Consider the following 21885-nt stretch of genomic DNA (forward strand, 5'->3'; position numbering starts at 1 on the left):
GCGCGGTTGCGGAACAGGGAAGGTGGTCGGAGTTCTCACCGCCGGCCGCTACAGGGTGGCAGCCGCGGCAAGGATTGGGTCCAGGGTTCAGGGAGGCATGGCGGAGGGGATAGGCTAGGTCTTGTGGTGAGCTAGGGGCTAGGGAGGCCGGGATAACTTGTCGGAGTAGTGGCAAGGGTGCAGGGTAAAGGGGAAGCATGGCTAGAGGGGGGTTTGGACCTCAACGGGATGCGCAGGCGTGTACAGGATGGCGAGCCACAGGTACAGGTGCCCTTGAGCAGGCTGGTGGGTGACCGAGGGATCGTTGGCGGCTCACCGGAGTTGGGTAGTATGGTGGCTAGGAGGGAGAGGGGTGGCATGAGGGGGCGGAGAGCTTTTGGGCAGCACGACGGGGCTACCTGGAGTGCTTCCGTGGGCAGCATATCGGCCATAGCAGAGCAGCGGCAGCGGGTCTACGCGGAGCAGCCATCTGAGCGGTGCTAGGAAAGTGGCTATGGGCTCGCGTCGCACTCGACTTCGACCTGTCCAAGCTTTTGGGGACAGAGCGTAGTGGTGGGTGGAGGCGGCGAGCTCGCGTTCCTACAACCAGCGGGGGAGGGGAGAGGTGGTGGTGCGGGTTGAGGAGAGGCGCCGGGAGGGGGTATTTATAGCCCTAGGTGAGGCTTGTGGATGAGCTCAGGCTAGCAGATAAGGATAAGAGCCAGAGGGTGAGCTTGGTGGCGATTAATGGTGGACGGCTGCGCAGTGCGCTGGCATGGCTCTCTGGTGTGCGTGCAAAGGGGTAAAGGGACGACCGTGCGTAGGGATAAGGGTGCAGAGTAGCGCAGGTGGGTGAGGCGGAGTTAATGCACTGCCCACTGTCATGCGCCTAGCTTGGATGCAGTGCTTCTGGACGAGGAACGCCGGTAAGGTGTCACCGGGCTTGTGTACTGTAACACCCCAGGCACCACAAAGGCCCATGATGTCACTAAACATCCTTCCCACATGCTGGAGTACAAAAACTCAGTAGCATAACCCCATAAATAGAGTAAAATGTGGAAGCAACAACATAAATGATATATAAAGATAAACCACACACTAGCATTTAATGAGCAACTTAACAAGATAACAATTGAAAGGTCAACCACACTCATGATTAAGAAACCACAAGTGGTCACCACAAGGTCTACTCTATGCTCATTACAGCAAGACAAATGTATCATTAGTATTATAAATGGAAAGTGGCAAAGATGTGAAGATGTGCAACTAATCTCATCCCTTCAAGCAAAGCATCCACTCAAGCACCTAGAAAGATAAAAGGGATGTGAGAATAAATTTCACCAAGCAAATTGCCTTAACAAGTTATTTAAACTATGAGTTCATTATTCATCAATTTAAATATAGATACATGATAAAAAAAGATAAATCGGATAATCGTGGAAGTCATCCTCATATGAACAAAAATGAATAAACCACAACCGCTTATTTACTTTAGATGATCAAGACCCCATATCCACTTCCATGTCGATGCATAATACTCAAATACATAAACCACAATGAGTGCAAATGCAATGCAAATGCCATGTCCACTGCCTCCATACTCAACAAGGTATGAAGCTACATCGTACCCCTCCTCGGGCAACGTACGATGCTGTACCAGTATGGTCGTGGCTAGCAAGAGACGACATCTATGAATGATGTGCAATGCAATATGATGCAATGATACGATGCAACTACAAGTAAGGTTACCACTTATGCCACATACAACCACGTACATAAACATACCTCTTTCCTCATGATGAAATAAATAGCCAGAAGCTCAACATTTATGAACATATTTAAAAGAACAAGTTAAACTTCAGTTAATTCAATCATATTGGTTTGGTTGAGGTTTTGAATTTTAAGGTGTAGGTAGGATAAACAACAAGTCAAAACTGTAGCAAAACCACCGCTACGTTTACTTGTCTCAAAGCAATGATGCAAATGGCACTAGGCAAGATCCGGAGCAATACCACCTGTTCAGCATCATGAACTCAGTACATACAATTCAAACAAACATATATGAACAATTGGCATACCTCTCCTATGCCCGAACCCTTAAACATATGAGAAAGACCAAAAGCAGCAAAACCATAATCATCCTACAAGAGCAGCAACACTTCTCTTTTTTTAACTTTTAATGTACAAAAGCAATGCTAGTAAATAAATACATTTTTAGAAACTGCAGAGAAAAGAGAACAACTTTTTATTGGTCAAAATATTTTTATTTACAAAGCAAATTGTACTAATCTTCGATTCAATTCAGACTATAGGATCTGTCTTGAATTGAATTCTAACAGTCAAGAGTAAAACCTTGATATCTGCATCACTCATCCAATAATTATGAAACTTTACCAGAGAATGCACAATTATATTATCCATAACTTTGGTTATATGGCTCTTTACAGTAAAAAATCACTAAGATTAATTAATCATTATAGCAACCTCGAGTGCTAAATCTGACAACACAAAACTATTAGTCCACTTTAAAATTTCATCTCTGGAGTTCTAGCCATCTGAAAATTATGATCTATAATAATATGGAAAGCTTGATAAAAACTCTAAAACTTTGGTATTCATTTGAAGAGCTTATTGTGCCTCTAAGGTGCAAGAGATCTATTACTTTTCAGAAACCTGTCAAAATAAGACAGGCATCTTGAACTGCAATATCTCTTAAACCATTTGGCCAAAAATTATGATCTAGGACTTCATCGAAAGGTCTCTGAGTCTTCTTAAAAAACCTCTAAAGGTGGAAAAAGTTAATTAGGACTGTATCATTTCCAAATTCAACGATGAACAGAAACTGCCGAAACTATCATTCTGCAGATACTAATCACGAGATCCATCTCTAATGCCCCCTCTAATCCAACGAAAAAGATTAAAAGCCAGCCCTAAAACTCATCCAAAAGTAGGTGATTAGATCAAAACCATCTCACCTTGATCCTCCAAAAAACATATGGTTTGTGCAGCCCCCTTCCTCTCCTTGCCTCTTCTCCTCTTTCTCTCCTTCTCTCCCTCCTCTCGTTCCTTAGTGGTGGCAGGAGTAGCAGATCGGCGGGGGGAGAATGAACCACGGTAGATCAACAGCAGGAGACGTGGGTTAAGGTCACGGGAGAAAAAGGATAGAGGGCCGGCTGCTGCTTTTGACGGACAAAAGAAAAGGAGGCGCGCAGGACCTGGTCACGGGAGAAAACGGACTCCCAATTGCCATTTAAGGTCGGTCATTACGGGTCACGTAGGTTTCTCTTTCTCTCTCTAACTCTATCAAACTTTGCCATCCTGCCATTTGTTGATCTGATGTCCAAAACAAATATATGGGTAGTAAAACGAAATTGTCTCGATGAGCTCTACGCATCTACAGTCTCTGATCGTCCATACGAGATACCGTTCAAAAAGTCAATTTGTGGCATATTTACAAGCGCCTGGTCTACGACTTTTCGGAAGAATTTCTCGGGTGTTGCATGTACGTGGTGTGACGGTAGGAAGGGGAGGAGAGGGGCTCTGGCCGTGAGAAGAGGACGAGGCTGCGCAACTATTCGTGGTGGCTCCAGGGTGCTGCTCAAAGTGGCTGGAGATGGCCAGGAGGAGGGGATCAGGGCGGCGATTGTTGCGGCCACGCCGTGGCATCGTGCGGGCAGGTGTGGGCGGCTAGGGTTGTGAGGGAGGGGGAGAGAGATTCTAACAGGGTGAGTGGGGAGGGTGAGGTGCGGCAGTGTGGCATGCGTGGCGTAGAGCAGGAAGGCGGCCGGGGGAGGCGGATTGAGAGGCATCCGCACCGGCATGCAAGGGGGGATGTACTCGCAGCTGGAGGAAGAAGGGGAAAGAAGTATGACGATGCCGGCGAATGGGTTGGGCCGGCTTGCTGGGCCGGACGACCTGCCTGGCCAGGTGTGCGTGCGGGAGAAGGTGGAGATGGTGGCGGGATAGGCCGGAGGAAGGAGCGGGCCAGGTTGGTTGGGCTGAAGGAAGAGAAAGGTGGGCTGCGGCCTGCTAAAGGTTTGGAGGTTCTAACATTTGTTTGTTTTGATGTTTGGATATGTTTTGGATTTTGAGGATCATCTATGAGGTTTGGATTCTTTTCCTAATTTCTAGAGCACCCATATGCACAACCATGTGATGTTCATGCATAACTTAGGCCGCATCTCCTTGCATTTGTCTACATGCCTCCTCTCTCATCATGGCTTCAACTGTGACGGCAGTGGGACAAGTATGGTCTCTCATTTCGCATTAACGGTGGCGGTGATCTGGGCATCGTTTCTGGTGATCGTCCACAGTGAAAATGCACATGACCACCCCTTCTTTGTGCAGTCGAGTGGCTCCTGTCTCTCTGGATGAATCCATGGTCACCTTGCCCATGGAGGCCAATGTGGAAGAGGGAAGTTATTCTTCCCTTTATGGCAAGGGTACTTCCCTCTATCGAAGAGAAACTGTGCACCTTAATTTACTCCATAACCAAAACCAATAAAAAAGATAGACTTCACATAGGAGCTGGAGAGCATAATTAAACATAGAAGAGCAGAGTAGCGGAACCTCGGAGACCACATGATGGTGGGCATCCTAATGCTAAGGGAATAGAGCCCTATAATTGGACAAGCAAACCGGCAAAGAACCAGGTGGATGTGGCGGAGGATTAGGGTTGAAAACGGGCAGAAAAATTTTCATCATGTCCCACCCATTTTCTACATTTATCTTACATTTTTTAAAATGCGGAAACATGATGAAAAAAAATATGGAAACGGGATGGGCGTGTCCAAGAGAGGGACGTGAAATGGGTGAGGGTGTTTCCTGCACATATCTGTGGGATCCCATTTTTCATCCAGGCAAATATTATGAAAGGGAGGGAGAATAATTTTAAGTGGCAACTACGCAACCATGAATTTACAAACTGCATCCTGAAAAAATATTGAACATACTAAAGGCGAGAACCAAGCTATAGCTTGTATGGTTAGTGGAGGTGGTCTGTAACTGTAACCCCTATCCACTAGGCAAAAAATAAATATAGCAAATAATACCAAAACTTTAATTGGGCCTCGAAAATGTTGAGCCGAAATATGAAATTTTCCCGTTGAAATGATTTTACTAGAAATATTGAGAAACATTTGGACTGCAGCAGCCCTTGTGTGCGTTCAAGCTTGGCAGTTTGCTGGAATAATGATGCCACGGCCACGCGCCCGCGTTTTCCTTCAACGGCATTGCGGTGCTTCGCCCACCGGCAGCCTGGGGCAACTGAGATTGGGGCATTCTCGCATTGGCAATGATCTGCTTTAGCGCAAGGAAATCTCTGGGAAAACAACAGGTTTCGTTGCCCAAGCCCATCAAGGTGTTGCCGGGTGCCGAGGTGCCGTGCCATGGCATTCCTGCCATCCTCTTTCACGGCTTCACCTAATCACCTCAACGCTAGTTGTTGCTCCAACCATGGCTCGCAAGTCAAAAATAGAGGGAGGGTGCAGACACGTGCACAAGCAATGCAAATTACTTGCTGTCAAAAACCGCATCGTGCTCCACTTTCGAGGCTGTCAAAAGCCCAAAATGTCAAAACAACCGAAACTCTTACCATGCATTCCATGAACCAAAGTGCTCGGCTGAGCCTTGTGCCCGACACTTGCAAACACGCATTACCGCGCCGGGCCTGAGCTGGCACAACTCTACTGGACGACGCGCACGGGCTCGCCAAGTGTCCCCAAGTGTTCGTTCCTTTTTTTTTTTACGAACCATGAGAGCTACCGATTATATTAAAAATAAGAATGAACTTAAACTGGGTACAACAACAAAATCACAAAAGGAACCTCCCAACAGCTCGCGCTGAACTCAACTGAACTCAAAACCAAACAAAACAAACTCTGCGGCTCTACGGCCAGTCAGATTGAGATATCGACACAAGCCGCACAATGATAACTCTTGAGCACCGACCACCACGCCACACCACCACAATCCAGGAGAAAAGCCGACAAGTAGCCCTCATCGCCAGTGCCGTCATCCCCATCGATGTCCCACGTCGAACCAGCCGCAGTCCGTTGCAAGCCGTGTAGCTACCACAACTCCTCCACCGTGCCACTGACATCCTCAGGTCACGCACACACGGTTGTTGGTCTCCGAATCCATGGCCTGGCGTCGGCAGAAGTCAAAGATGAGCACACTGCACCGCACCGAAAAGGCCACCGCTATGCAGGACCCAACACCGAAGCACCGCTATAGCACCATACACACCAAACGACCAAAACACCGCACATGATCCTGGCCCTCCAAGGCAACTCGAACGCGCGGGGGCCTCACCACATCCACCGCCGCACACCACTCCTTGGACACATCACCTTAAAGCGGATGGGAGCCTCGCCACTTCCACCGCTGGACTCCGCTCCAAGGATTCGGACTTGCTTTGCCGCGGGGTGACATGGTGCCACCGAAATACTCCAATAACTTCACCTCCACCTTGCCGTCGCCGGAATCTTAGCTGCACCACGTGCGCAAACACAAAGCTTCCAGAGACAATGGCTCATCATCCTGGTGAAACGTATCAAACGTCGACCAGACGAGGGGGTGTGCAAAAACACAAAGACAACACCTCCAAGGAGGGGAATGGCACCCAAAGGCGTCGCCATTGTCGTAATCGGTAAACGTTTGCACACAACTCACCTCACATACAGTCGAATGCCGATAGCAATGCCACTCCACCCCCAGCGTAGATCCTCCTCTTCGACGTGCGTAGCCACTATGCCGCGGCACCACCATGGCCTTGACCCACCGCACCTCCTCTCTTGCGCGGCCTCTAGCCGAACCTCCCCTCAGACCCAAACGGCAGCGGCAGGCGCCAGCACGAACCTTCCTCCACCTAGCCTCTTCACCATGGTCGAGGGCCACCACACGCAACAACCTCGCCTCCGCATCTTCACCTGCAACCAGCCAAGGGCCGTGCAGCCGCATGCCCTGCTCCACGTCATCGCCTCAGATCTGCACCCCCACTCGCAGGCCGCTACCTCATGCGTGCGGCCGCCGCTGGCCACCACGCTCGTGAGCAAACGTGTCGCGCCGCTTCCCCGCTTCATACCGCCGCCACCGCTGCTCCTGTACCACCAGCTCTAACACCCTCCGCCACTGTCGCATCACCCACCGCCGTCATTGGGCCGGTACCCAGGGCACCTCCGCCCGCACACAACCGCAACCACCTCTACGAGGCTGACCACCTCGCTGCCGCCGCAGGGCTGGCCCGCCGCACCTCCACGCTGCCGAAACCGTTCCCGCGCTCGGCAGCCACCGGCGCACCTCCACGTGAGTGGCATCTATAGTGCCGCACTGCACCGTCCTTGCCGCACCCCGTAGGACCACCGTGATGCTGCCTGCCACCAGATCCGGCTGCTCCACCACCAGATCTGGCAGCCCCAGCCACCCTGGACGGCCCCACACCGTGGAAGCCGCCGCCGCCATTGAGTGTTGAGAGCTCGATGTAGAATGCACAGTGCACGAGGGATCCCTCGAGGAAGGCCCTGCCGTCACCTTCCTCGTGGCTGCTGGACTTCCGGCCAACCCCTCGGGCAGCGGCAAGGGAGGACGACAGGGTTGGGGACCTAACGGCGGTGCGAATGAGGAGCCGCCCGTGTCGCCTGCAGGGACGACGGGGGGCGCTCTGGCTTTTCAGAGTAGGGGAAATCTCCACAGCACTCGAGTGTTTTAGGGAGGCTGAGGACTTGATTTTTTTCTTTCACATCGTTGCTTGCGTCGTGCGACACAAACCAACATCTGTTTCATCTCCGATGGAGCTCCGACGAGCTTGATTAGAGCTAGGGGGTTAAGGGTTGGGTTCAGCCTGGGGAGCTTCATTTGCTACTAGCAGGCTTAGAGGGAAGAACCAGCGGCGGCAGGCTGTCCCGGCAGTGGTGGTGGGTGCGGGGGTGGTGAGGCAAGGTAGCGGTGACGCCGTCGGCGAGGCAGTGGAGGACGTCCGGTGGGCAGGGTCAGGGCGGGGGCGATGACATCGAGCACGGCGGCGGTGGGAGGCAGCGGTGAGTGGTGTAGGATGGAGGTTGCCGAGGCCGCGGTAGGGTCTTGTCGGGGCTCCTCACCGGCGAGGAGCCCCAGCGAGACCCTACCGCAGCGTGGCAGGGCAGTGGCTGTTCGAGTGGCGGCGGGGGAGCGAATCGTTGAAGACTTGTAGAAAGAATGAGCGAACATCAGAGGATGAAGATGACTCTTGTGATGTTGCATGGAAATTGCATGGATGAAAAAAATCGAGTGCCAGGTGACCGACAAACACATGGGTGCTCGATAGACACTCCCTTCGAGTATATAATTAGACTGTGTTTGTCCCATTTGGGCCTAACGCCATCATGGCTTCTTGGTCACTACTGGGGATTCCACTTTCAGTACCGGTTCCAAATCCTCCTTTAGTCCCGGTTGGTGCTAAAAAATAAAGCCTCGCGTCGTGCGCGGTCTGTGGGATTCAAACCCACGACCTCAAGTCTCGCGCAAACCTTTCTTGCCATCCCACCTACATAATACATGTGATGCAAGTAGATATGCTTTCCTTTTGAAGTAACTCGTGGAGAGTCTTTAGTACCGAGTCATAACACCACCGGTACTAAAAGTGTCCCGGCACTTTTAGTACCGGGTGGTGTTACGATCCGGTACTAAAAAGTCTTCGAGGGGTTCTAAATTTGGACCCAGTACTAATGCTAATATTAGTACCAGGTCAAAATGTGACAAATACTAAGAGAGTGGATGAGAGGTCGTTTTTCTAGTAGTGGGCTGTTCTAGTGGGCTGTTCTCCATTCATGCTTGGCACTATATAAGCTGCAGCTTAGCAAAGCCATTTCAGCCAACGACGAGCCACACACTGACACACATCGAGCTAGAGAGAGAACTGGACAGAGCAGCGACGACGAGGAGGAAGCAGAGAGACAACAAATGGCAATGAGGTCCCTCTTGCTCCTCGGTTTTGTCCTGCTCGCCGGCGCTGCGCCGCCGCCGGGCAAGGACGGTGAGTGCGGGGCGACGCGGCCGGACCACCTGGCGCTGAAGCTGGCACCGTGCGCGTCGGCGGTGGAGGACCCGGAGTCCGCGCCGTCGGCCGGCTGCTGTGCGGCGGTGCGGGACGTCGGGCGGCGGCACAGCCCCGGGTGCCTCTGCGCTCTGCTGCTGTCCGACACCGTGAGGCACTCCGGGGTCAACCTGGACGCGGTCATCACCATCCCCAAGCGCTGCAACCTGGCGAGCCGCCCCGTCGGCTACAAGTGCGGCGGTACGTGTAGCCTCGCGAACGGAGCACATTTTCTGCTCAGAACTTGGTCAGGTAGTTAACCATCGGTTTTTGTTGTGTGTCCCTTTTGCAGAGTACACGCTGCCCGGTCTGCACGAGTGATGGCTTAGGCTGTGCCACAGATGCTGCTGGTGTTCTACGGCTTATACGAATAAATGACACTAGCAAGGAATGAAAACGAAGGAACTCTTTATATCACTTTATGCATACGGGACAATAGTGTGGTAAAAACTAAAAACTGAAAACGGTGTGCTTGCAGCTTGTGTTTTAGGTGGCGTTTGGTTTGCCTAATGTATCGTAATCCGATTACACCTGGTAAGCAATAACGTTCCTGCCGTTTGTTTCTAACAACCCGTAAACAGTTAACAGTGTAATCAAATCCCAGCCTATACAAATCTCATACCGTTGCTGCTACTCCGTAATTAGAAAAGGGATGCGGTGCCGCCCAGCTCGAGATAAAACGAGATGCCAGGCCACGCACATGGCCACTGCCTGAGGCACTGACCACGTTGCTCTGACCTCTTTGAATCACCTCCGCCGCCGTCGGCAGTGGCCGGTGACGCGGTGGCGAGGACGCCGGCCGCTGCCTCCTCCACCTCATCCTTCTCTGCTTTCTTCTCGACGCGTCACCACCGATGACCATGCTGCTCTGGCTCAGCGACCTCTTCATGTCGTCTCCACCAGTGGCGACGGCTCCTGGCGATGCGACGACGATGATGTCGGCCACTGCTTCCTCCGCCTCATTCCCATCTGCTTTCTTTTTGATGCACCGCCGCTGATGACGCCAAGTGCAACAGCTTCTGCTCGAGGTCGACCTCCTCCTCGAAGCTCCATTTCCTCGTGGCTGCAGCATCATGGAAGGCTAGGCTATCGGTCTGTGAGCATCCTGGAAGCTCCGTTTCCTCAGTGAGCAACGAGCGCACGACAGAGATAGAGAATAGTAGGCCTGACCAGCAAGATGCAAGGAGAGAAATGGGGAAACGAGATGACGATGGCAGGTGGGTGGTTAGAGATGCAGGTTTACATTCCCTTTACAGCGTGCAAACCAAATAAAGCGAGCCATCTGTTTCATTGTTAACGTTACCGCTGATTTCTGATTACATTTGTGTTTGCGTTACATTTTCTGATTACCACTGGTTTCTGATTACATTTGCGTTTGTGTCAGAGGGTGCTGAATTATATTCAAGAACAATATTAATTTTCAAAATGATTTAGTTTGAAAACATATAGTTCATATATGTAATTTGTTATGGGAGTACACATCATCAAACTATTATCGTGGGTGAATTTTCTTATACATACCCAGACTTTTAAGCTTGATAGAAATTCGCATACGCAAGCTATTCGGCGCCGTCTATATGTGGAGTTCAATGCTTCGTCAACTGGGAGAGGAGGTTGTTTCTTATTCGCGTGCAATTCTTTTCCCCGCACATTTATCTCCTCTGCCCCGATTCCTCTTTCACTCCTTCCCTCTTCTTCTTCCTCATCCCAACCTCTTCTCTCCATAGAGCTTCAGTAGGTTGCCCTAAGCTAGCTAGATCCACCCCTGATATCAAGTAGAGAAGACTCATAATGACATGCATCCACATTAGAGCACATGCACAAGTCATCCTTGTGTGATCTATATGTGGAGCTCCAAGCTCTTCATGTCATATTGCCATGAAGTGGGAGAGAGTTTATTTCTCAACATGCTATTCTTTCCCGCACCTTTATCTACTCTATCTCTATTCCTCTTCAAGCCCTTTTGTGGGGGCTGCCCCTAAAAAGGGACCTTGAATATCATTCGTATCATTCCCTGGATCAGTAGATGATACGGGCACTTCACACAAGAAGTATCACATCCATACTTCGTACAACTTTTATTGATAATTTAAATAAGGTTGTAAAAGAGAAAGTACACTATTAATGATACAAGAGTGGTCGTGGCCTCAACCTTAATTATACAGCGGAATCCTACGTAGCAGTCCCAAGCCTATAGGCAGCTTGGCTCCTATGGAAGATCCTCAAGATCCTCACCTTCTTCTCCAGCTACTTCTTCCTTCGAAGAAAGAAAGGAAGGAAAAGTAAGGGTGAGCACCATACAATGGATACTCAGCAAATCCCACATTTGTTGTATTATTTCATGCAGGTTTTCAAGGAGTAGCTGCTAGTTTGCCTGAAAGCTAGTTTCATGCATAGTGTATATGGTTGTAACATTTGAAAAGAATGCAATGTTGATATTTATAAGTTGTTGATCCTGGAGGATAATCTACCTCCCTACCAGTCCTCAAGTTTTAAAAGCATCAGGATCCGTCAGGGATTACCTGAGTCGGATTTTGCCTTACTTCTAGACCCATCTTAGGACGAAGCCTGAGTCTCACTCTTATGTGAGCTCTTCACTGAGAGCCTCGTCTATCCAGATAGTTTAATAACTCTACGCAGAGGTGTACACTTTACCCGCACGTTCGATTAGCACATACCTTGTACGGAGGCAGTTTTGACCTACGAGACTCGTACCCACCTGTGTCTATTCCTAGACAACATTTCCTAACTCCGTCCACAAATACAGTTGGGTCTAAACAGGGGTCACACTATGTCCACTCTAGGACTCTATCCCAGGAAAAGATGCATCATAACTTGACATACAATGTCAATAGGTCCTACGGACCTCAACTCGTGACCTGTGCTGACCAGACCTGGGACTATGCGAAGGTCCTGCTCCAGTCTATTTGTTGTCCACCGTGGCCCCTTGAGACGGTTTATTAGGTTCAGTTAGTGGGGTGTGAATCAAGGCCTCACATGTTTGACACTCCCGAAGGCTGTACCTTTTTGGCATGTGCAGTTGTACTGTCCACTAGAAAGACTTTCCCATGAGCCGATCCTCAAATGACCAGAGTAAGCTTTTAGGATAGGATCCTCTGTCGAGGTTACTCTCTTACTCGCGGGTCCAACCTTAATTGGTTGCTAGACTCACTTTAGTTGTTTTTATGCCATTTTTAAAAGTACTCGCACTCTTCCTTAGGATTTTGAATCATGATATGACCTATTGTATATTGGGTTCATGATATCAAGGAGGGCTCAAAATTATTAGGATTAGCTAAGCAAAGGAAATGGAAAATATGCAAGGCTTTTATAGAAAACCAATTATTATCTTGGTTAATTTTATTCATAGAAACTTGGGATCAAAATATGATAATGATTTGTGGGACTTGCCTTCCTCGAAGTTCTGATCATCTAGGGCTTCTTCTTCGTAGTCCAGATCGTCAAACGCGTTCCTGATCTCTAGAAAACAGGGCTGCTCGCTGGAGCAAGCCGGGCCCAGCGGAGTAGTGCTCGGGCCAGATCAATGACTAGCCTAGGGGGTAAGGGAAGGCATGGCGGACCTCAAGGAGAGAGGTTCGGTGGCTGGAGATTGGCCGACGTGGCGGTGATAGCTCACCGGAGTCGGGTGGCGTGGCGGCCATGTGGAGGGAGACAACCGGAGAGGGCGTAGAGCTTAGGTAGAGGCTCGAGCAGCATAACTACCGTACCTGGGGCTTGTGAGAGGCTCATGCGGGCAGCATGACTGCCAGCACTTGGCTGGTAGTGAATGACAAGCAGTGGGGTGAGCGGCGGTGGGGGATGGCGAAGAGCAGCCAGTGGCGCAGCGCTACGATGCGAGGAGGGGTGGCTAGCGCCGCGCGGAGCTCCTCGACTTCGACCCATCCCGGCTCTAGGGGGTAGTGCGCGACAACGCGGGTGGAGGAGGCGCGGTGTGTCCTAAATCGGCGAAGGAAAGTGAGGTGGAGAGGGGAGGGGCAACGAGGCAAGGGGTGGTGAGGAGGGCTATTTATAGCTCGGCGGAGCTCACGGCAAGGCTCGAGGAGCTCTCCCGAGCTTATCTGGCTGGGAGGGCATTAATGGCGCGGCGGCGGGTGGCGACGCGTGGCACTGGCGGCGGGGGTGGATAGGGCCGGGAGAGGGGATGCCGGTAGGGGGGAGTGTCGTACCTACATCTATGGGCCCACCAGAAGATTTGGACAGTCTTAAATAAAGGGCTGGACACCGAGACATATCTGATATGGAGATTATGATGTATGACGGCGTAGTCTACGTGGTAAAATAAAAACTAGTCGAGGATTAGGAAAAGTACTCTAGCAATAGAAGTAGAACTTGTCTAGTCGAATCCGACTAGTATTCTTGTAAACAACTGACCTATAACCCTACCCCCAGCAATATAAGGCGAGGCAGGGACCCCCTCCAAAGCAATTCAATCCAACTAACACACAGGACGTAGGGTATTATGCAATCTAGCGGCTTGAACCTATCTAAATTGTGTGTCTACATTTACCTTTGAGTTCCTGATCTCGACGAGCCCCACTAACCAAAACACTACCTCCGGCACTCCCCTTGGTAGGTTGCCAGGTTAAAACACCGATAGGGAGTGCGGTCATGGACACGCCTGGTGCTGGCACATGTGGCATGCTCGCCAAGGAGATGAATCGGGCCGGGATGGAGGAGATCGGGGTGAGCTCGCCGGCGGCCGCGCTCTGGATCGCGGGCGAGTGGATAGGGGCGGTTGGGTTCTTGAGCAGGAGGGATGGTTCTGACAGGCGCGGGCGGTGGTGGGAGCATGGGAGATGGCAGCGTGCTTGTCAGGAGGCAGCAGGGGTGGCCAGTGGTGCAGGCCCGCGTGGTGGGTGCACGGCGGCATCGCGTGTAGGCGCGGCAGGGGGAAGGAGAAGGAGGGATGGAGGTGGATGACGATGACATCATCATACAGCTGGGCCGGGCCGCATGGAGACGGGCTGAGCTCGCTGGGCTGGCTGCAGAGGTGGGCCTCGCGTGCGTGAGAGAGAGAGGGAGGTGGAGACAGGCTAGGCTGGTTGTGAAATTGGGTCGGAAAGGAAGGCGTCGGCCTGGTTAGGCTTTTAGTGGTTTTCATTTGTTTGAATATGGATTTGGGTTCAAATTTGAACTAGATTTCAAATTTGAATAAAATTTGGAGTGTGGGCTTGAGAGATCGAATATTTTTGAAGTGAGGGGATGGTTAGTTCAAACATATGCACATGCGTTTATGAAAAATATATTTAGATGCAATAATTCAAATGCAAGCCTTTAGGGTTTAAGTTGCTATATAAATTTTAGAAAAAAAAATTGGGGCCCATATTTTTAAATGCATAAGAAAATTGGGATGTTACATCTTTCTTATTCTTTCACTCCTTTCTTTTCCTTTCTCCTTCCGGCCTCCTCTCCATAGAGCTCTAGCGTGTAGGAGGGGGCTTAAGCCCCAGTTCTACTGTATATATTTGGATCCACCCCTGACAGTGACGGATGCAGCCCATGAGCTTAGTAGGGGCTCCCTCTTCTTCCCCTTCCTTCCCTCCCTTCTCTTCTTCTTTGTTCTTTCTAAAAAATCATGGAGGGGCTAAGGAGGAGCTCCATTGTCCGAGTGGTGATAGGGGACTTGAGCTCCGCTCGCCCCCCTAGATCCGCCCCTGATCTTACCCCTGATATCAAACAGAGAAGACTCAAAATGCATGGGATAATTTAAGTTTTGGAGCCCTGTCCAGTGGACTTGTACCTTGAGCGTTGACCAACACCAATCATACTGGGGCTGAGAGCTCTTTGGAATCAAGATAAGATTCAGAAAATTAATGCTTAAAAGTTTTGATTGTGGACCAGATAATTCAATGTCTTGAAAGCCTGTTTAGAACAGAAAAATATATGGCTAGAAAGTCGAGTTTGATATGAGAGTTGCCAATTTGAGCTTAGCTTGTTTCCCTCAACGTTACGCCGGTTCTTATCCCCCACCCCCACCCACCAAAGAAAAAGTTACGCCGGTCCTCCGTACTCCATTGGCACAGCGACGGGCAACTTGTCCGCTGCTCCCGCCTCACGTTGCCACTCCTGGGCTTCTCGCACGCCAGCCTCTAAGCCCAGAAACGCCGAGGCCCAAGCGCATTTCAGCCGTCCATCAATCACAAAGCAAAAGCGCCCCCCGATTCTCCTATCTTGTCCTGCCCTGTCCCCTCCTCGTCTTCGTTCTGCTCCTTCCACTTCCGCCCCAAGTCCCAGCAATCCCCGCCCGTCCATGGCGGCAACGGCTCTGCTCCTCCCCAGCCTCGCGGCGCCCACGGGCAGGCAGCGCCGCCACCACCGGTTGCCGCCGCCGCAGCTCCAGCTCCAGCGCGGCTCCCTCGCCTCCCGGGCCCTCCGGCCGCCGCTGCCGCGCCGGCGGCTCGCCGTCTGCGCCGTGCAGGAGACGAAGGAGGGGGAGGCCAAGACGGCCGAGGAGATCACCGAGAAGTACGGCCTCGAGTTCGGCCTCTGGAAAGTAAGCTCGAGACACCGACCAATTTCAGCCCAAGCACCTCTGCACCTGTGAGCTGAACGGATTGCGTCGCTGCTGCAGGTGTTTAGCTCCAAGGAGGAGGGGGAGGAGGGGGGCGAGGGGAAGAAGTCGCGGACGGACCAGGCGAAGGAGCTCCTGGCCAAGTACGGCGGCGCGTACCTGGCCACCTCCATCTCGCTCTCGCTCGTCTCCTTCACCCTCTGCTACCTCCTCATCAGCGCCGGCGTCGACGTGCAGGACCTGCTCGCCAAGGTAAGAGCCACCCAGCCGCTGAATAGCCATCTCTCTGCTTGCTACCTGTACCTGTGTGTGTTCTTGGCTACGGAGTACAAGTTACCAACTGTTCTGTTCTGTCTCGTGGGCACGGTCAGGTTGGCATCGCGACGGGCGAGACCGGAGGGAAGGTCGGGACATTCGCGCTGGCCTACGCCGCGCACAAGGCCGCGTCGCCGATCAGGTTTCCGCCCACGGTGGCGCTGACGCCGGTGGTGGCCAGCTGGATTGGCAAGATCAGGAAGGGAGGCGACTGATGCGCCGGGCCGCCGGTGAAGTACAGGCACTTCGATGTGCGCCCGTTTTGTTCTTACTACTGAATCATGTAGTCTATATATATATAGAGTAGGGGATGCCACTGAAACTAGTGCTGCTTGTGTTTTGTAAAACTCGTTAAAAATAGCAATGTATCCTGAATTTCAACTTGCAGTGCTGAAATCATGAATGCTGACTGGAGCGTTTTAAATCTGGAAGCTGGTAGTACAGCTGCTTTAGAGTTTAAGCAATGTCTTTACACTTCTCAGCATGGAATTTGCAAACGATGCTAGACACATAACAGTAAGTTACTCATGAATTATACCTCTCTACACATCTAGCCAGCCTAGACAGAATATGTACACAAAATTGTGGCACCATTTCAAGGCAGAATCGGATTGCCATAAACCTGACCTACCCTACAAGTTGGAGGCGCCTGCGTAACCAGAGCTTCAGTTTGCCCGACTGGCTGGAGCATCGTCGTGCATCCATGCCACCGATACGCTGTATAAGTTACCAGACACACCACCGCTAGTCCACAACAAAAGGCCTATCTCAGCATGTGCATCTCGGCCGCTGCAAGCCTGCCTCTTCGCTGAGTGTGTGGGACGTGAGGAAAATGAGTTCAGGTTGTTCCAAAATGTCCAGCGTGGTATTATCTTCTTGTTTACCCATGGTTAGGGCCGTCAGCTGTAGGTTCACCATTTGCATCTGGCTGCTGATTGAGTGTCCCTGGGCCTGGGGTGCTCACCTCTTCAGCTAAGAAATCATTGGGGTCTATCTGATCCCACTCCATTTCTGCTGCTTACCATGTTAAGATCAATACTTCAACTCAGGAACTCCAAGCACTTATAAAGTTTTAGCAGATGATATATAAACAAGACCTCATGAATACATTAAAAAAGGATACGTGCTGTTCTCCACATATCAGTAATGCTAACATCATCATCTGTAAGCAACCAGTAGTCTGCATCACTCTGCAAAAAAATGTAGTAGGATTGTGAGTCACTGAATCTTCCATGTGCTTTGATCTTATTGGGCAGAGAAGAAACAACATGTAGAGGCAAACTAAATGTATTTTCACAAGTAAAAATAATGCAAAATACAGGGACAAAAAGAAATTAAGATGCAAATCAAGAGTATGCATCTAAAGTTAGAACTGGAGTCCAGAACTGTGTTTGTTTTAAAGTCTTGAGGTTAGAATTGGATGTTCTTAACTGATATTATAATGGAATGCCTAACCTTGTATAGAAATTTATTTAAATAAAAAAGGTAAAATATGCACAGTTTTGGTCTCAACTTACATCAACATCTTTAGGTAAAATCTTCCTCAATACTCCTTCAGAAGGACATGGAGCATTCAGATCAGGAGTTTTATGGATCTGCTGAGCATTAAGCACCGCCTCCTTTCTATTCCTTTGTGCTCTTTTTGTTCTGGGGCCTTTCACAGAAGCAGCACATTTTGCAAAATATGTGTGACTTGCCAGTGTCGCAATGTCATCCAGCTTTCCCTCCAATTTCTCCTCAAAGTTACTAATAATACAGTAAGGATGAGTCAGATAATTTATTTTTTAAGGCACATGCTTCAAGAGAAGATTCAAACATTACCTAACCAAGTAGAGATCAACTGGGCCCATTGCGCTCCGTATTATTATTCTATATCTCCTTTGAAAGCTCTCAACAGCCATCTTATGAAACAAATTGAGCAAAAGTCATCAAATAGTTAATAATAACTAAACATACAATGAAGTGTATATGGACTGGTCATTGTTTTACTGGCTCCTTACCAAATCAGGATTGGGTACTTCAACAGAAGTCCCATGAGGTGCTTTTATTGCAATTAGAGTTTGGTTCTGCATATTGATAAAGGCTATATAAGCTCACAACATAATTCAGTACAGTCTGTACAGATAGTCACGGTTGGTGTTAACTGTTAAGTATAGTCTGAATATTCAGAAATAGTTAGGATCAGAGTTAAATCTAGTATGGAAAGTCAGAAATAGGATGAACTTTTAGAAAACAGCATTATGGAATTTTCTTTGAAATTTAAGCAAACCTGAAAGCATGGCAATCCCTTGATGTCATCTTCGGTAAGAAATAGCCACCTAAACAGGACTAATAAACATGATTAAAGCGTAAAACAGCAACATGCAAAACACAAAGAAATATGATTACCTCTGTCTGTTTTCATCTTCAGTTAACGTCTCTAGCTTCTTTCGCATTTCACTGCAAAGGAGAATTAACTTTTAGAAGGTATCACTATTCTCATTTGAAATAGAAGCACAGAAAACTGAAGTCAATGGTTTTGCAACTTCCAGCAGACTCCAACCTTATATGTTCATCCAATGCTTGCTCCTGGAGATTAAGATTTTCAACTTCATTCTGCAAGAAGGTTACACCAAGTAATACTTAGATTTGGATCCTAACATGTCTAAGGCTCTAAGCACGGATACACTGACCATGATTTTGATAATATGGAAATGATTACACGAAATGAAAGAGGAATATACAGAAATAAGTACCTTCAGAACTGAAAGAGCATTATCCAAGTTAGTTCCTGATTCATCCAAACCCCTAAAATTCCATGGTGTTAGCATGATGCACCATAACCATACAAGCATAGAAGTGTAAGCAGAGAAGAAAGACAATATTTACTTCCAATGGATTCTGTTCTTCGACTTCTTTTCTATCAAACCAATTCCCTCAAGGACATTCGTAATGTCATACATGCGCCTTTTCTGAACCTGAGTTTTCATAAATCACCCAGAAGCTTGTGTCAAGATTCTAAGAGGGACAAAGAGCAACACCAGCTTAAATGAGGAAAAGTTTCATACATGTAACTTCTCTGCAGTGCTATTCAAATCTAGAATTCCATCTTGAACCTGCTTGAGCAGACTGACGAACTTTCTGGTCAATAGTGCTGAACAAACATCACATAAATAGCTTCAGTTAAAGAATTGATATGAAACAAACAATAACAGTGAAATAACTGATAGGAAACAAGACAATGTTACCAGAATAACATATCTAATAAGCATCAAAATGGCAGATTATGACAGTTAAATTTTCATATGCGACTGATGACATCACCTAGTGAACTGTCATAGCGGCAAGGAACAGCTGGAGTAGGTGGATTGCCAGGTGAACCTGCTACAACAGAAAGGCATGCATTTAACTATCAGACAGACAAATACAAATGAAGAGGAATTTGAAACAAACAAAATATGCAGATGTAACCAGTGTCATCGAAAAACAAGTTTATACTTGCCAGCATTTGATATAGGTGTCTGAGGTTCAGCTTTGCAGCATTTAGCCTTTGACTTGTATGTCCTTGCTGATTTTCCAGACACTGGGGCCCCCAGTGGAGTGCCAACTCCTCCATTGAAGCCATGACTGGTCATAACCAATTCGAGTGACTCAGCAATACCACTTCCTTCATAGGGAGCTTTTCTTTTTAGCTGCACATAAAATGAGGAAATGTTTTAGTGATGGCTTACATTGGATATAGCCACAAGTGGTGGCCTGCAACACATGCTAAACCCTGACAAACCCTCAAGAAAAGGATAAGTGCATGATGAGCATATGTCAGATAACATCTAAAGGCTACAAGTATATTCTGGTTCTCAACCATAAGGTCAGTCATAAGAAATGGAATACCAGATATCACAATACAGTTTCATCTCAAGAAATTGGCAACACAGTCCCAAAGATTTGTGGACCTTCAAGCTGATAAGTTCTACCAACTATCCAAGAGAAGCATGTTTCGGCACCAATGCTAATGCTAACACAACTATATTTGCGGAGCTTCAACCTGAAAAGTTCTGCCAACCATCTGAGAGAAGCATCCAATTTGGTACTATAACCTAAGCAAGCACAGTGCTCCAAGGTGATCCATGATGACTCCGCTCCATTACACTAAATAAAACTGGTATCTCTAGAAACCAGCACTCAAAATGGCAAGATGAAGCTTTAGTTTGTAATAAATACAAGCATAAGGCATGACGCACAAGAGGATATCATAACAGAAGAGTCTGAATTGAGACTTTTCTTACTGCTTGCAACCTGGCAAAACAACAGCAAACACACAGATAAATTGTCACAAAACAACGGTCATCTGAATTGGCACTACAGGCACCTAATCCTGCTCTTAAAGCAGGTATGATGCAACTTGCAATTGACCAAGCGATACCTGAACCTGACGGCTGATAGCTTCAGGCCGCAGCATTTTCAGCTTCCCCCAAATTGTTGGGCTAAACTAACAAGCTGGCACAATTTCAATCCGCACGCGAATCATACACGACACGAGAGAAGTCATTTGGAACAAAGGGGCGCGATTATCGCGGAAAGGATTCCGCCAAATGACAGCTCGAACCTCCCACAAAACCCCACAAATTCCTCACCAAACCCCCGAAAAACAACAAGCACATCTGTAGCAAAGCTCCTCGTTACGCTCGAAGCGGCGACTCACCGGCGTCCTGGCGACAATCCCCTCCTCGATGCCCCCGCGGCCGCCGGCCAGGGGTGCTGCCGCCGCGGCAGGGGACGACGGCCGGGGGAACCTGTGGTAGTCACCGGGAGCGGAAGCGAAGGGCGGACGCACCGGCGAGAGCCGACTGACCGGCGCCCTGAGTACGATCCCCTCCTCAATGCCCCCGCGACCGCCGGCCAGGGGTGCCGCCGCAGCCGCCGCCGCGGCGGGCGACGACGACGGCCGGGGGAACCGGTGGTAGTCGCCGAGCGCGTCCGCAAAGGGCGGACCCACCGGCGGGAGCAACGCGCACCGCTGCAGCGACTGCACGATCTGCTGCGAGGCCGCCGGCCGTGCGCCCCCCGACATGGCCTCCGCCTCTCCGGTGTATGGAGCGGCGGCGCGGTACGACGGCCCCGCGATCGCCGCCACAGAGAGGCCTTGTGTCCCGATCGCCCCGCCGGCGTTCGTCGTTCCGGGGAGGGCGGCGGCGGTGAGGGGGCGGTGCGGGGTGGCCAAGGGGTTGGGGTTGGGGTGGGGGGGGTGTGGAGCGCGAGGAGAGAAGAAAACGAGGGAAATTAACAGGATCGTTTGCGTGTGTTCCTTCGGAGGGAAGCCGGCGCGGGGGCAAGTTAGCGACTGGTTTATTTTTCTGAGGGGTTGAGTGCAAAAGTCGCGGAGGAGTGGGGCTTGACGCTTGAGGTTGAGGAGATTCCTTTCCATCTTTTTTGCTTGGTGGCTGTCTGGCTGACATCCTCGTAGGCTTTAGGCTGTGTATCGGCATGTGTAATCGTTTTCCACCCTTGTTCATGTGTTTATTATAACTAATTTTGCCATAAAGGTTATTTTGTCTAAGATTAGTCTTGCCAAAAGTTTAAGGAGAAATTTGACTAATTTTCAACATGAGATCAACCTTGTTAAGATTTTGGCTAGTTTTTAACATGAGAACAACTTTGTTAAAAGTTTGACTAATTAACTTTGGAGCATTAAGTTTAAGACTTGAACACAAACCACACTGAACCAGCGCACGGTGCGATTGTGTGAAGGTAAAAGGGCCTAGCTGAACAACACGTGAAAATTGAAACGAAACGACCCTAGGAAGGAAGGTAACCAAGCCGCGACCACGAGGACCGCGTCGCAAGATGATCCCTCCGCTCCGCTGACAGCGCGCGTGGGACGCTGCGGCAGCCGTGCGTGGGACGCTGCGGCAGCCGTGCGTGGGCCGCCCTCTCCTCAGCCGTGCGGCTGTGCGGCAGGTGTGTGCCCCACTGCACCTGTGGCGCTGACAAACACGTCCCTGTAGGGACG

At 49.6% G+C, this 21885-nt stretch overlaps 3 protein-coding genes across 5 annotated transcripts; 2 read left to right on the top strand and 1 right to left on the bottom strand.

Annotated features, from left to right (window-relative positions):
* The first annotated feature begins 8922 nt into the window (after positions 1-8922).
* On the top strand, positions 8923-9370 carry LOC101756310. Its single transcript, XM_012847435.1, has 2 exons — positions 8923-9250; positions 9342-9370. Exons 1-2 carry the CDS (start codon positions 8923-8925, stop codon positions 9368-9370), a joined length of 357 nt encoding a protein of 118 aa, XP_012702889.1.
* A 5823-nt stretch (positions 9371-15193) lies between these two features.
* Positions 15194-16283, top strand: LOC101775057. Its single transcript, XM_004975535.4, has 3 exons — positions 15194-15563; positions 15642-15833; positions 15953-16283. The coding sequence occupies exons 1-3, from the start codon at positions 15321-15323 to the stop codon at positions 16109-16111; spliced, it is 594 nt and encodes a 197-aa protein (XP_004975592.1). The 5' UTR covers positions 15194-15320; the 3' UTR covers positions 16112-16283.
* Positions 16284-16292: 9 nt separating this feature from the next.
* Positions 16293-21105, bottom strand: LOC101756711 (transcription factor E2FB). Of its 3 annotated transcripts, none has more exons than XM_012847186.2 (14): positions 20578-21105; positions 19378-19567; positions 19200-19256; positions 18944-19029; positions 18765-18853; positions 18632-18683; positions 18439-18491; positions 18285-18335; positions 18166-18214; positions 17897-17962; positions 17718-17797; positions 17414-17642; positions 17020-17086; positions 16293-16907 (listed from the first exon to the last, which is right to left on the bottom strand). In XM_012847186.2, exons 1-14 carry the CDS (start codon positions 20944-20946, stop codon positions 16777-16779), a joined length of 1569 nt encoding a protein of 522 aa, XP_012702640.1. In that variant the 5' UTR covers positions 20947-21105; the 3' UTR covers positions 16293-16776. The 3 variants fall into 3 exon arrangements, with proteins under 3 accessions (XP_012702640.1, XP_004977980.1, XP_012702639.1); XM_004977923.4 differs by having other exon boundaries at positions 16293-16910; XM_012847185.2 differs by having other exon boundaries at positions 16293-16913.
* Between the last annotated feature and the right edge of the window lie 780 nt (positions 21106-21885).

This window comes from Setaria italica, chromosome VII, assembly GCF_000263155.2.
Source record: "Setaria italica strain Yugu1 chromosome VII, Setaria_italica_v2.0, whole genome shotgun sequence".
NCBI lineage: Eukaryota > Viridiplantae > Streptophyta > Magnoliopsida > Poales > Poaceae > Setaria > Setaria italica.

What these genes read in the sequence shown, in the direction of transcription:
- LOC101756310 (XM_012847435.1), top strand. Translation starts at nt 8,923, where the DNA reads ATGAGGTCCCTCTTGCTCCTCGGTTTTGTCCTGCTCGCCGGCGCTGCG. An exon ending in CGTCGGCTACAAGTGCGGCG is followed by an intron (nt 9,251 to 9,341) that starts GTACGTGTAGCC and finishes TCCCTTTTGCAG; the next exon opens with AGTACACGCTGCCCGGTCTG.
- LOC101775057 (XM_004975535.4), top strand. Translation starts at nt 15,321, where the DNA reads ATGGCGGCAACGGCTCTGCTCCTCCCCAGCCTCGCGGCGCCCACGGGC. An exon ending in TCGAGTTCGGCCTCTGGAAA is followed by an intron (nt 15,564 to 15,641) that starts GTAAGCTCGAGA and finishes TCGCTGCTGCAG; the next exon opens with GTGTTTAGCTCCAAGGAGGA. An exon ending in TGCAGGACCTGCTCGCCAAG is followed by an intron (nt 15,834 to 15,952) that starts GTAAGAGCCACC and finishes GGGCACGGTCAG; the next exon opens with GTTGGCATCGCGACGGGCGA.
- LOC101756711 (XM_012847185.2), bottom strand. Translation starts at nt 20,946, where the DNA reads ATGTCGGGGGGCGCACGGCCGGCGGCCTCGCAGCAGATCGTGCAGTCG. An exon ending in GGATTGTCGCCAGGACGCCG is followed by an intron (nt 19,568 to 20,577) that starts GTGAGTCGCCGC and finishes TTTTATGTGCAG; the next exon opens with CTAAAAAGAAAAGCTCCCTA. An exon ending in GTTGATCTCTACTTGGTTAG is followed by an intron (nt 17,643 to 17,717) that starts GTAATGTTTGAA and finishes CTGTATTATTAG; the next exon opens with TAACTTTGAGGAGAAATTGG.